Source organism: Sinocyclocheilus grahami, unplaced genomic scaffold (genome assembly GCF_001515645.1).
Source record: "Sinocyclocheilus grahami isolate Dianchi unplaced genomic scaffold, SAMN03320097.WGS_v1.1 scaffold437.1, whole genome shotgun sequence".
Lineage (NCBI taxonomy): Eukaryota > Metazoa > Chordata > Actinopteri > Cypriniformes > Cyprinidae > Sinocyclocheilus > Sinocyclocheilus grahami.
The window spans coordinates 811579-825863 of NW_015505616.1; the positions used below are offsets into that span (position 1 = coordinate 811579).

The 14285-nt window shown below is 36.7% G+C and overlaps 2 protein-coding genes across 5 annotated transcripts in view; one reads left to right on the top strand and one right to left on the bottom strand.

Annotated features, from left to right (window-relative positions):
• The window catches only part of gpr161a (G protein-coupled receptor 161a), a 9456-nt gene extending 3240 nt beyond the window's left edge, over window positions 1-6216 (bottom strand). For 2 of the 3 annotated variants that reach the window (XM_016233666.1, XM_016233664.1), the window contains exons 1-3: window positions 5936-6128; window positions 4268-4713; window positions 1349-2067 (exon numbers count right to left, since the gene is read on the bottom strand). In XM_016233666.1, coding sequence (XP_016089152.1) covers window positions 1349-2067; window positions 4268-4626 — 1078 coding nt within the window. In that variant the 5' untranslated portion in view covers window positions 4627-4713; window positions 5936-6128. Of the gene's footprint in view, window positions 1-1348; window positions 2068-4267; window positions 4714-5935; window positions 6129-6186 lie in introns of those variants that run through there. The other variant, XM_016233665.1, reaches the window with a different exon arrangement.
• An 848-nt stretch (window positions 6217-7064) lies between these two features.
• LOC107551927 (ubiquitin-like-conjugating enzyme ATG3) lies at window positions 7065-14059 on the top strand. Of its 2 annotated transcripts, XM_016233705.1 has the most exons (12): window positions 7065-7271; window positions 8388-8429; window positions 8529-8578; window positions 10661-10731; window positions 10863-10970; window positions 11079-11128; window positions 11723-11810; window positions 11906-11940; window positions 12021-12176; window positions 12305-12432; window positions 12514-12582; window positions 13640-14059. In XM_016233705.1, exons 1-12 carry the CDS (start codon window positions 7200-7202, stop codon window positions 13719-13721), a joined length of 951 nt encoding a protein of 316 aa, XP_016089191.1. In that variant the 5' UTR covers window positions 7065-7199; the 3' UTR covers window positions 13722-14059. The 2 variants fall into 2 exon arrangements, with proteins under 2 accessions (XP_016089191.1, XP_016089192.1); XM_016233706.1 differs by lacking the exon at window positions 8388-8429.
• Window positions 14060-14285: the final 226 nt, after the last annotated feature.

The window sequence follows — 14285 nt, forward strand, 5'->3', positions numbered from 1 at the left end:
TGAACATGAAATTATCCAGCCATGGCTTCTTGTTTCACAGGAATATAAATAGGAGGGAAAACAAAGGCCAAATTCCCTTAATCATCCATCACAATGAGAAAAAACTAAGAATATATTTCTGATGTTCAGCAAAAGCTTCACAAATTAGAAAGTGACTTTAAGAAAAGAGCTAGAGCAGTGAAAATTCCCATTTCCACCATCAGGGCAATAATTAAGAATTTCCAATCAACAGAAAATGTTACAAATCTGCCTGGAAGAGGACGTGTGTCTATATCGTCCTAATGCACGGTGAGGAGGAGAGTTTGAGTGGCTAAAGACTCTCCAAGGACCACAGCTGGAGAATTGCAGAAAATAGTTGAGTCTCAGGGTCAGAAAACCTTAAAAAAAAAAATCAAACAGCACCTACACCACATGTTGTTTGGGAGGGTTTCAAGAAAAAAATCAAGAAAAGAAAATGCTCTCATCCAAAAACAATCCACAGCATATTCTGTTGTCAGACACGACTGGAACTTCAAATGGGACTGGCTTCTATGGTCACATGTAACTAAAAAATTAGCTTTTTAACAACAAACACTCAAGATGGGTTTGGTGCACACAGGCATAAAAAGTACCCCATGTGTACAATGAAATATACTGCTGTATTTTTAATGTTGTGGGCCTATATTTCTGCTGGATGTCTTGGACAACTTGTTTAGATACATGGCATCTTTGATTCTATCAAATACCAACAGATAAAAAATCAAAACGTGACTGACTCTGTTAGAAATCTTGTAATGGGCCATGTTTGTATTTTCCAACCGGACAATAATCCAAAAACAAACCTTAAAAACATCACAAAAATGGGTCACTGGGCACAAAACCAAGCTTCTGCTATAGCCATTCCAGTTCCCTGACCTGAACTCTATAGAAAATGAGTGTGGTGAACTGAAGAGGAGAAGCACCATCACAGAGATTCTGGATGAATGAATTGTCTCTGATCTCCTCATCAGGCATTATAGGAGAAAACTCAGAGCTGTTATTATGCCAAATGGAGGTTTCAAAAAGCATTGAATAAAAGGGTGCCGTTAACTGTGTCCAATGTGTATTAGAGAAAAACATTTATGTCACAATGATATTTCCCCACATTTTAAATTCTTATTCTCCAGTGAAAGGTTAGATTTATGTGAATTTTTTTAATAAAAGATCAAAATGATTAACAATGCAGATTTATTTTCACAGCCTTCTTTGATCATATTTACCAAGGGTGCCAATAATTCTGACCACGACTGTATATATATAATATATAACCACACATGACCATGAAATGATGTGCAAACTCCTTATTCAAACAACTGGGGTAAAAATTCACCTGTGATTCGGTTGGAGATGCTAAAGAGGCGGGATTTCCTGTGGCGACTAATGAATGATTCTCGGTAATGGCGGTCACCACAGCCCATGCCAAGCAGCTCCTTCCTCACAGTTTTATTCCACAGCCCATATATGAGAGGATGACAGGCAGCACTGATGAACGACAGCCAGGTCACCATCGTCTCCAGTCCGGGTGACACACTTCCTCGCCCCCATAACGCCTCGGTGCAGATCACTACCACATACGGACCCCACGTCATCAAGAAGGTGCCGACCACCACAAAAATGGTGACCAGGGCTTTACACTGGCTTCCAGCGTAGATCAAACCTCTACGGCTCCCGATGGAAGAAACCGAGGCGGTGGAGTTCTTTCGTCCATTCCTATTGGAAGAGGGGGGCTCCTGAACTACCACAACCGTCCCGCAGTGCACCTTGCGAGCTTTGTGCCGTGCCACACGGAAGATGAGACCATAGCACACCAGCATAGCAAACAGTGGAACCAGGCAGCACCACACAACCCAGAATACAGTGTAGCTGATATCATGATACCAGGCTACGGTGCATGTCTTCTTGAAATGGTCAAACTCAAATGTGGACCAGCCAAACAGAGGAGGCAGGCAGCCCACCAGAGAATGCAGCCACAGGTAGACAATGGCCACTGCTGCACGATTCCCCGTGATCTTGATAGGGTAGACCATCGGGAACAGCACAGCATAGTACCTGATAGAACACAAAACAGTTTTAGATATCGATTTGTTCTAACGCTGACCTAAAATGAACAATTATGTCAATAAAATCAAACAGCTTTTGCATGTGTTGTGAACAGTGTCAATGATATCAAACCTGACAGCGGTTGTATCTACAGCAGTGGTTTTTAAATAAATATATAGTTCAGTCATGAAACTCTAGATGGCGCAGGCTGACGGGTTGTTAACGTAACGATGATATTCAGAGAGTTAAACGACTTGGCACAAGCTGATTGGTTCATGCTGCATATGCAGCCAATGAGCTTACTGCCTCGCATTTATATGGCTTGCTAGCATTCACAAGAGATTCCTGCAGCACGCTTTTTAAGTTTCTCTGAAACCCTCCACCTTCCCCAGCTCCACCTGTATAGATCTGCTACGGGTTATTTTTATGCTATTTGTGCAGCAGCAGTATGTCTTAAATACTCACGGCACTGTATCGCCGTATGCATTGGCAGTAGCAAGTTCCTGTACTTGCTTGCACCAGCAGCAATAATCTACAACTACAGCAATAACCAACAGCAGCAGCAATTCAGCAGCAGCGTAGCAGATCTATTCCGCCAAGACCAAATACATTAACATTGTCATATCCATCACCATGCTAAAATCTTCCAAGAGTTGTCATGATTGAAATTTATTTCATGCAAAATCATGCAATTTTGGCTTTTCTTGATGTGTTGTTTCAGACTAATTGAATGAACACAACCCAAAATTAAACAAATTTAATTACCATTTATTTATTAAAGGCCATTTTCTCAAAATTAGTGTTTTCTTTTGCACTAAGTAAACAGAATTCTCTACTTCAGCAGCACTTACGTACCAAGTTTTTCTAGTTTTATTCCAATCTATATTCTGAAGGTTTTTACTGAAGGTTTTGTTCATTTATCATTATCATTCGCATTATTTAATGTTATTCCTAAAAATATGATGAAAATCTAAATTTTCCCTGGTTGTTGACAATATTTTCGGATTTGACGTGATAAAAAAACAGATATCCAAAAGACCCTCAGTGACTTTGACTTGCTTTGTCCAATGCTCAGATTGTTGTTTTGGAAATTTATGTTTTTGAGTGCATATTTAATTTAGGTAATGCTTACTTTGTAGTAAGGTGATATCAATTAGTTAAAACATTTTCCCATTCACCTGTGGTGTCTTGCCTTGATTAACAGAAACTGGGATTGTTGAAAATAATTAACCACAATTCATTTTGTGATTCTAGACATTTCAAGAACTGTACGTTCTGTACGTAAAGTTACATTCATGACATTAATTTAAATTAATTGTAAACCAATTTTAATCAAATTAATTATTTAATGATGATCTTAAGGCACCTAAAGAGGAAGATTTTTACTGATTAATTACTTAAATTGGGTTCTGTCCTGGTTTGCTATCATATGACTTTAGAAGACTTGAAATATGGAACAATGACATGACAGGATTTTCAAAAATATAATGCATAAAAAACAATTTATACAAGGTCAACAAGACTTATAATATCAGATAATTTAAGCTTTTTATGACAAGACAAAGTTAGTTCAGGTATGTCATGAGGTGTGACTGGTCAATAACAATTAACATGATATTTACGAATGAATAATTCATATGTATTACATTATATTTGTAAAAAAAAAAAAAAAAACCTTGAAAAATATATTTAAAAAATGTATTTGGAAATAATGATTAAGAACACATGTATTCAATTTAATTCATTAGTCATAAATTAACACTATTCTATTTTTTTCTGTATTATTCTGCATTATTCTATATCACTATATATTACTAACACTATTTATTAAAAATATCTAATTTTGTTCCTATCATTTAGGTTTGGAACAACATGCAATTAAATAAATAATAACGTAACAACAAGCCCTTACAATATACAAAAGCATTAGATTAAGATGCCATGCATACTATCAAAAACCTGTTTTAGTGTGTTTTCTAATGGTTTGCAGCTATACCAAGCCTAAAAATCAAGGCAGCAGGGGCCAAACAACCAGACAACAAAGCAACCATTCATTAGTACTTTAGCTACAGGATGCAGAGTTTAACATCTATACTGAATATAAAAATGATTTATAGAACAATGAGAGTTGTTGGGAAGTGTTTGGCTCATTGAGTTCCAAAGGTGAGTTTGCATGATACAAATGCATTCTCTTTATAATACTCCTTACCTGTCGATGGCAATGGCTCCCAGTGTGAGCATGCTGGCAGAACTGATGAGCAGGTATAACAGTGCTGTGAAGTTGCACCATACGACACCAAACAGCCATTCTCCGTTAAGAGAGCTGGCAATGACAAACGGCAGCACCAGTACCGACAACAGGAAGTTGGAAAGCGTCAGGCTGAAGACAAACTTATTGCTTGGCGTTAAGAGGTAGGGCTTCCGATAAAGGGTGAACACAATGAGCAGATTGCCCAGACAGACAAACAAGGCAATGGCTAATATGACAACAGACTCCACGACCCAGGCCCTGCTGTCTCTCACGTCTGTGGAGTTGCCCGGTAAAGTTTCATTGCTTCTGGTGTTCATGGTAAACACGCTACGTCATCCAAATGCAGACCAGGGATATGTTTGTAGAGGCTGTAGATCCATTGCTTGATCATCTCACAAAGACGTCTAAGAAAGTTTAAAAACAGAAATAGCTGTTGAATTCCTCGTGTCATTAAAAAAAATCTTTTTTTTCTTCTGTGGAACATGGAGATATTTTGCAGAATGTCCAAGTAGCTCCTGTCCATTCAGTAAAACTGAATTGGGGACTGAAGTTGTCCATCTCAAAACTTGAGAAAAAACACCATAAAAGGCAATTCTATTTTAGACTTGTGCATGTTTGCTTTATACTTACATTTTCCATTCCCATTCTGTTCTGAATACCATTAAATTTAAAGGATTTGTTGTGGAGTGAGGGGAACTACATGTTTATAGTACTTATAATGTTTGGTAACACTTTAGAATAGGAAACTTTTCTCTCAATAAATTCCTAATTTGCTGCTTATTAATAGTTAGTAATGTAGTTGTTAAATTTAGGTATTGGGTAAGATTAGGGATGTAGGATAAGATCATGTAGAATAAGGCATTCATATGTGCTTAATTAGTACTAATAAATGGCTAATATTCTAGTAATATGCATGCTAATAAGTAACTAGTTAAGAGACCCTAAAATAAAGTGTTACCTAATGTTTGAACACGTTTCATTTAATTTACTGGTACTTTACATGGTTTTAGAATTTAATGTTTATATTTTAACCCTTTTGTGCTCGTAATAGCATAGTTTACATAGATACATTTACTATATTTTGTTTCATAGCCTTCAATCCCCACATTGTTCAGAGGACAACACTGGGCAGGATGTAGAATTACTTTTTAAAAATACTGAATATGAATTTGGCATTTTTATTCAAGTAATTGAAGAAGACATAATCAACAGATTAAATTATTATAACAGTAGTTGCAGCCCTAATCCCAAGTCTTCTAAAGCCATATGATAAATCATATGGTTCATAAAACATGCCATATAGCCTAGTACATGTGAGAAATTGATTACTTTTATGATAATATATATATATATATATATACAAGAACTTGGGATGTAGTTTAGTTTGATAGAACACTCCTCTTCGCGTTATTATTGATGTATTAAACTCCAAACTGTAAAAACAATACAACAACCTTAAGTATAGTTTAGTTTAGTATAGAGAAAGATCAAATAGTTTGTTAGGTTCCAGTTTAGCTAGATAAAACCCTGTCTAACAACTCTGATTTAACAAAGACCACTATCGAAACACAACGTTCAATGAAAAATATGAGTAGTTAGTTTAAAGACAGGAACTGAGCAACTCACCTCCCTGCTTTAGCTGCTATTTAATCTCGCTTATAGTAGATGTGTGGTGATTTTATTCAGAGTTTGGCGCAGATGAGTCTCAGAAACGAACTTTAGCACCGCAATGGCGGCTCTCGTCTCTCTCTCAGCCTGTGTGTGAGAGTCTGTGTGTGGTCTGTCTTACATTGGAGTCTCTATATATACTGCACAAGAAAAAAAACACTCAGTTGCATTTCAGAAAGCTGTAAATCTTATGTATCACCGGGACTTACGGTGAAATGGTTTTGTGATACACGTAAAGTTGCGCTTAATCTTGTTAGAATATTTTCCTCTTTGGTGCTCCTTTTAGTTATTCTCACGACTCCTACTTCTCGCTGTGTTTCATAAAGTTGACGTCCTGTATTTCCTGTATCCCATTTATATTGCCACTCCTTAGTGGTATATGCTTTAATTACTGCTTTTGCTTCATACAAACCCAATTCCAAAAAAGTTGGGACACTTTACCAAGTGAGATATTCATGATATCCTCGTTTTCCAATGCCTGTTTCATTAATCCATCAACCTTTTCATTACCCTTTATCCCCGTATGAGCTGGTATCCACATAAATATGATCATTTGGCCAATTACTGACTTGCAAACTTATGCCCTCTCTCTGTTATGGGGTCTGAAACCACAAGCAAATAATAAAGCCAATAACAAAAAACGGGCTTGTACAGAGATCACTGGATCCATGTTTTATTTGGTTCATGTTTGAGGGAATCGGTAATTACACCAAAATGTCGTCTGTTTCTGTCCCTCAGGATATGTGAAAACAAATTATTCTATCCCATCCTTATTTTTAAGTAGGATTATTTATTCGCATTATGAAATGGTCGAAGAACCCATTTGAATTTTCCTCGTATAATTACAAAAGGATTGTGAAATAAAAACAGATTGCATTTCGAGCTAAACCGTTTATATTGTTTTTCGTCTCAGAGTTGGTTTCGACCAAAAGCTGTTCTCAAAGCTTTCTATATGCATAAAATAAAACGTCTACAGAAATACAATAAATATATCGCAAGCTTTAACTGTACTGACGTTTTTAGACGCTTTGCTTGCGTTGGCCAATGGGCGTGTCACGTAATATCGCGATATTTGAGATGCGGAAGTGTTTGTCAGATGATTTAGGTCATGTGGTGTAGCCCGATTAAACGTTCTTTAAACAGACTCTGTATGCAGTGTTAGTCAAGTATATTTTGTTTGAATCTATTCCCGAATTAATATATCTCGGAGACTTCTAACAGAATGCAGAACGTCATAAACTCGGTGAAAGGCACTGCTCTGGGAGTGGCGGAGTTTTTAACGCCAGTTTTGAAGGTAAGTCGAGGAGTGTTAGCATGATTTGCGGTCTGTATCCAGTAGCTGCAGCATTAAATATGGGGTTTAATAACTCGTGTAAAATTCGAGCATTGACCTGTAAGCAGAAATGACTCAACCAGTGCTATGTTGATGTCAGCAGAGATCAGTCCCAGCAGGCATGCATGGTACAACATGAGAAAACATGCAACCTGTCAGATGACCCAAAGTTCAGTAGTCGCCACTGCTGACTGACTAACATATATTTTAGGAAAATAAACGGATACAGTTTTGAATTGCATGGAATGTGAAATGTGATTTAGTTCGGATCATACAAATGGTGGAGTGATACATAAGATGCCACATCAAATGGTTTGTCAAACGATAAACAGCAGTACTTGTTAACGATGGAATTCTCATTAGGTTCGCATTTTAAGGGGTCATATGATTTCGCTCCGGCCGGACACGTCATCACAGTATGTGAGGGGTGTAACATTTCTGTCTCACGCTTGAGGTATTCGGCCAATCACAACGCACTGGATAGCTGGCCAATCACAGCATAACTCGCTTTTTCAGACCGATGAGCTTTGTAAAAATCGACGCGTTTCAAAAAGGCGGGGCATAGAGGAGAAACAATAATGTACAGTATGTGGAAAATAATGTGTTTTTTTTACTTTAAACCACATAAACACATTTCATTACACCAAATACACAACATAATGCTCTTTTTAGCAGCATCATGTGACCCCTTTAAAGTAAGCTTTTTTTTTAATGTTAGAACTAAAATGTATTTGATTTTTAACTTGCAATAGTGGATGTATTATGAATGACATTAAATTACACAGACATGATATTTACATGAATGCATAAAATGAATGCAATGTATGTCGCTTTGGATAAAAGCGTCTGCAAAATGCATACATGTAGATAACATTTACCGTAACCCCTTGACTGCTATAAATTCACACAACTTCAGTTTGGTGACAGATTTAAATTAGCAAAAAGGGAAGGGATAGTTTGTCAGCTGGTATTTGAGATGGCAAAGCTCTCTCACACCCAGGCCATCTTCTTTGTTCAACCCTGATATAAAGACTAGTTAGAAAATATTAATTCTTTTCATGTTTCTCCCTTTTCCAGGAATCTAAATTTAAAGAAACTGGGGTTATAACTCCAGAGGAGGTGAGTGTGCATTGTGATTTTGTTATGGTGTGAAATACTCAATTTAGTAGGATTTACACACAATGATTCAAGCACAACCATGTTTTGTGTTCTGTGCAGTTTGTTGCAGCAGGAGATCATCTGGTTCATCACTGCCCCACATGGAAATGGCAAGAACACGCGCACACACACACACACACACACACACACACATACACACACACACATATACACACACACACACATACACACACACACACATACACACACACACATACACACATACACACATACACACACACACACACACACACACACACATACACCACACACACACACACACACACACACACACACACACACACACACACACACACACAAACACACACACACACACACACACACACACACAGGTTTGTTTTTATGGTTTATGGGGACTCTCCATAGGCGTAATGTTTTTTTTTTCTGTACAAACCGTATATTCTGTTGCCCTACACCAACCCTACCCCTAAACCTACCCCTCACAGGAAACTTTCTGCATTTTTAGATTTTTAAAAAAAAACTCATTCTGAATTATTTATAAGCCTTTTGAATTACGGGGACACTGAAAATGTCCTCATAAATCACCTTCTCGTTGTAATACCTATGTCATACCCATGTTATTATACAAATTTGTGTCCTCATTAACCACATAAACATGCACACACACACACACACACACACACGAGCAAACAATTTATAGCCTCCTATTGTTTCATGTACAACTAGTTATAAATACTATAACCTATACCAAACAGAAAACTTTTTGCATCTTTACATTAAAAAAAAAAAGCCAAACAAACAAAAAGTTTTATTTTGTATTTTATATTGGTTTTTACAAATGATGCCTGCAAAGGGAGGTTTTGTCAGATTTTGTTTACTTCTGGATACAAATTTGTCCCCAAAATATGGCTTGGTAGGTACACACGCAAAAGAGTATTGTACAGAACCAATCAAAAGTTTGCAATATAATGTACTCCTCTCTTATTACTATAAATATTTAGACATCTTACAATAATTGTAAAGGCTTCACAGACATGAAATAACACAAATGTGTAAAATATTATAGCAATTATACAGTGTTAAAGGGATACTCCACCCCAAAATGAAAATTTTGTCATTAATCACTTACCCCCATGTCGTTCCAAATCCCTAAAAGCTTCGTTCGTCTTTTGAATTGAAGATATTTTGGATGAAAGTGGAGGCTTGTGACTGTCTCATTGACTGCCAAGTAAATTACACTGTCAAGTTCCAGAAAAGTATGAAAGACATCGTCAGAATAGTTCATCTGCCATCAGTGGTTCAACCGTAAAGTTATGAAGCGGCGAGAATACTTTTTGTACGCAAAGAAAACAAAAATAACGACTTTATTCAACAATTCCTCTGTGTCTCTCCGCATTTCACCTTAGCGCCATTTTGGAGAATATCCGCTGAACGCAAGCAGCGTACGCTTCTGTGTCAGCCTAATTTACTTGGCAGTCAATGGGACCGTCACAAGCCTCCCGGTTTCCATCCAAAATATCTTCAATTGTGTTCCGAAGACGAACAAAGCTTTTTACAGGTTTGGAACGACATGGGGGTAAGTGATTAATGACAAAATTTTCATTTTGGGGTGGAGTATCCCTTTAAATCATCTTTTTACAACCAAAATTCATTTCAGGCATTTAAACTCAAGTCTTTAGGTAAAAAGGTCTTTAAGGTCCCAAGAAACATGAATTCAAGTCCAAACATTGGACTGGTAATCTATTTTAGTAGTTTGCTTTATGCCAGTGGTTCTCACCATGGGGTTGGAGTCCATTGGGGGGATGGGGCGCAAGATCACTTAAAATGGTTTAAAATAAGACATAAGCATTAAACTAAGCTAAAACACACAAATCTCAATGTAAACGGTTATATTTCCTAATTAATTTGTTCTTTCAATGAGCTTTTAGTCAAGCACCAGAATTCCCATTGTGTTGGAAAACCTTGATATATGAGGGATTTTTAAAAGTGTAATTTGTAGATCTGGAAAAGTCATGAAAATTGTTATTTGTAAGTAAAGAATAATATTAAAAATGCCTTTTTATTTTATTAAGGTAGAGATTCACTGCTGTCAAGCAATGCGTTGAGTTTTTGGAAGGACTTCATATGAGTAATATTCTGCAGCTTACGTTTTTTATGCACATACTCTTTTGTGGCTTTTTACAGTAAGAATATATTTTCTTTACTTTTAGGGCATCTGGAGAAGAAGCAAAGGTGAAGCCCTATCTGCCCAAAGACAAGCAGTTTCTATTAACCCGAAATGGTAAAGGAAGTGAAAACCTTAGTCAGTTTCTGAAATGTAGTATAAATCAGCTGTGCTGTGTTGTGTGAAGCTGTGATGATCGTGCTACAGCTGTTTTGTAATAGTCACAATATGGTTGTTTTGGGGCTTAGTTCCATGTTACAAGCGCTGTAAACAGATGGAGTACTCTGATGAGCTGGAGGCCATTATAGAAGAGGATGATGGAGATGGGGGATGGGTGGATACCTATCATAACTCTGGTATGAAACCGAATCTGAACAAACAGTATCAAGTGGCCGTTAAAAGCATGTTTTTGTCACGCTTAAGTTTCTGACAGACATTCTCAGAGACTCATTTTGTGTTACTAGGTGTTACAGGGGTGACAGAAGCAGTTCAGGAAATCTCATTGGATAATAAGGTAGGCAGCATTGTGTTGACTACTTCAAGAATGGAATGATGAATTAATTGGTTGAAAGTTGTTAAAGAAAGAGTTCACCCATAAAGGAAAATTTACTCTTCCTTAGGGTTAGGGGGTCAGGGCCATTCAAGATGTAGATGAGTTTGTTTCTTCATTGCAACAGATTAGGAGAAGTTTAGCATTACATCACTTGCTCCCCAATGGATCCTCTGCAGTGAATGGGTGCCGTCAGAATGACAGTGTGTTTGAAAGAAGCGGTTCCATCATTAAGACATCTTTGAATCTGGAGAGAAATATGTCGGTGGATTTTAATGTGAGAGGACAACAGGGGATGGACTTTTCACTGAAGGATTACTTGTGGATTATTGTGATGTTTTTAATCAGCAGTTTGGACTCTCAATTTGACGGCACCCATTCACTGCAGAGGATCCATTGGTGAGCAAGTGATCTAATGCTAACTTTCTCCAAATCTGTTGTGCATCAAATCTATGTCTTGGATGCTCTGAGGATGAGTAAATTTTAATTTTGGGGTTAACTATTCTTTTAGTCATATTTTGTATATATAAATATATATTGTTTTTTATGCATGTGAAGGACAATATGAATATGAACGTGCAGAAGGGTGCAAGTGGAAATGGTGATGGAGATGATGATGATGAAGGAGAGGCAGCAGACATGGAAGGTAGCTCTGAATGTTTGTTTTCGTTTTCATGACGCATTATCAGTCGGTAATAACAGTCATAACTGGTAATTGGATATTGTGTATTCATATTTCAGAATATGAAGAAAGTGGACTTTTGGAGACAGATGAAGTAAGAAATTATGCTCAACACAAGTTTTTCAACAACAGGATTTGCTTTGGCAAAATTGTTCTTTTAAATTTTTTGTTTAGGCCACTCTTGACACAAGTAAAATGGCTGATTTAAGTAAAATCAAGGCAGAGGCTGGAGGGGAAGATGCCATTCTACAGACAAGAACTTATGATCTTTACATCACATATGATAAATATTACCAGACCCCAAGACTATGGCTGTTTGGATATGATGAGGTGATTTTGCTTTATTATTTTTTGACGTGAAAGCAACATGTGATGATGTAAAATTGTGGCCTGCATTACTCCCATCACTTAAATAAAACACATTTTGTTTAAATCCTCCATGTTGTGCTTATTTCCAGGACAGACAGCCTCTAATGGTAGATCAGATGTATGAAGACATCAGCCAGGATCATGTTAAAAAGACGGTCACCATTGAGAATCATCCCCACCTGCCCCCACCTGCTATGTGCTCTGTGCATCCGTGCAGGTAAATACAAACTTTACATGCATCTACCTCTCATTTACAGTCAGTGAACTAAAAAGATGCTCTCTTGATTTTATTTGTCAGACATGCGGAGGTAATGAAAAAGATTATCGAGACAGTGGCGGAAGGAGGAGGAGAACTTGGGGTCCATATGTATCCTTTCTTTAAAAAAAAAAGGTTGTTGTACAGTATTATATGCATAAGCACATACACTATTGTTCAAGTCTAAGGTCGGTAAGATTTTTTTAAAGTTTAATTTTAAGACATCTCTAATGCTCACACAAGCTGCGTTTATTTGATCAAAAACCATAATATTGTGAAATATTATTACAATTTAAAATAACTGCTTTCTATTTGAATATATATTAAAGTACTTTATTCCTGTGATGCAAAACTGAATTTTCAGCATCATTACTGCATACATTACAGTCTTCAGTGTCACATGATCCTTCAGAAATCATTCTAATATACTGATTTGGTGCTCAAGAAACATTTATTGTATGTATATGTATATACATACAATAAATGTTTCTTGAGCACCAAATCAGCAAATGATTTCTGAAGGATCATGTGATATGTTTACGTATGATTAAAAAAAAAGTTATAGAAATCAAAATTATCTTAAATGTTATTGGCTACTGATATACCCTGCATCCTGGGAGGCTTTTTAAACTTTGAGGAATTTCCCATTTTTGCTGGACACTTTTTGGTCCAAAGGATTTTAAAATCATAAGAAACATAAATTCAGACAAGTATGCCTAGTAGTGTGCTTAAACTACACGCATCTTGTAGATTTATTCTTGTTGTTTATGTTGTAAATGAACAAATGTTATACAATAAATGTTTCTTGAGCACCAAATCAGCAAATGATTTCTGAAGGATCATGTGATATGTTTATGTATGATTAAAAAAAAAGTTGTAGAAATCAAAATTATCTTAAATGTTATTGGCTACTGACATACCCTGCATCCTGGGAGGCTTTTTAAACTTTGAGGAATTTCCCATTTTTGCTGGACACTTTTTGGTCCAAAGGATTTTAAAATCATAAGAAACATAAATTCAGACAAGTATGCCTAGTAGTGTGCTTAAACTACACGCATCTTGTAGATTTATTCTTGTTGTTTATGTTGTAAATGAACAAATGTTTATGTTGGCTCATGAGGAACTTTTTTTTAAAAAACACATTTTCCCTTAACTTTCATAACTCCAGGTATCTTCTGATTTTCCTGAAATTTGTGCAAGCTGTCATTCCTACAATAGAATATGATTACACAAGGCATTTCACCATGTAACTCACCGTTACGACCACAACTATGACAACAAGTATTGTTACTGCGTTGAGGAAGCAGAGACGATATAAAACTCAAAAGAGACACTGTCCTGGAAAGATGGTGGGAATGTTCTATGAAATGCCTGGGAAGAGATCTGTGGAGTCTGATGGTTAGCCACACACATTTAAATCCAGTTTTTCCAACTATTCTTTAGCTTAATCTCTGTATTAGCCACTTTCTCTTAATGCTGTCCTGAGTAAAAGTGTTTTATTTTATATTTACGTTAAAAAAAAAACTATGCGTCATATAACAAGCCATTATCTTGTTTTAATGGCAAATAATAAATGGCTGTCAAAATAGGTGGGTGTAATTTGTATGATCAGAATCATTTTGTGAGTGTGAGCTGAGTTTTGTCTGGTGTTGGACGTATTGACTTACATGCCAGCTTGTCTTAAAGGGATAGTTCACCTTGACTTGCTGACTTTAGAGTGACCTTTTATTGTGGCCAGCCTAAGGCACACCTGTGCAATAATCATTGTCTAATCAGCATATTGATATGCCACACCTGTGAGGTGGATGGATTAT

Excerpts from the sequence above, each read along its gene's own strand:
- LOC107551927 (XM_016233705.1), top strand. The coding sequence starts at position 7,200 with ATGCAGAACGTCATAAACTCGGTGAAAGGCACTGCTCTGGGAGTGGCG. Across the intron at positions 7,272-8,387 it reads TTTTAACGCCAGTTTTGAAG|GAATCTAAATTTAAAGAAAC; the intron begins GTAAGTCGAGGA and ends TCCCTTTTCCAG. Across the intron at positions 8,579-10,660 it reads CACTGCCCCACATGGAAATG|GGCATCTGGAGAAGAAGCAA; the intron begins GCAAGAACACGC and ends CTTTACTTTTAG.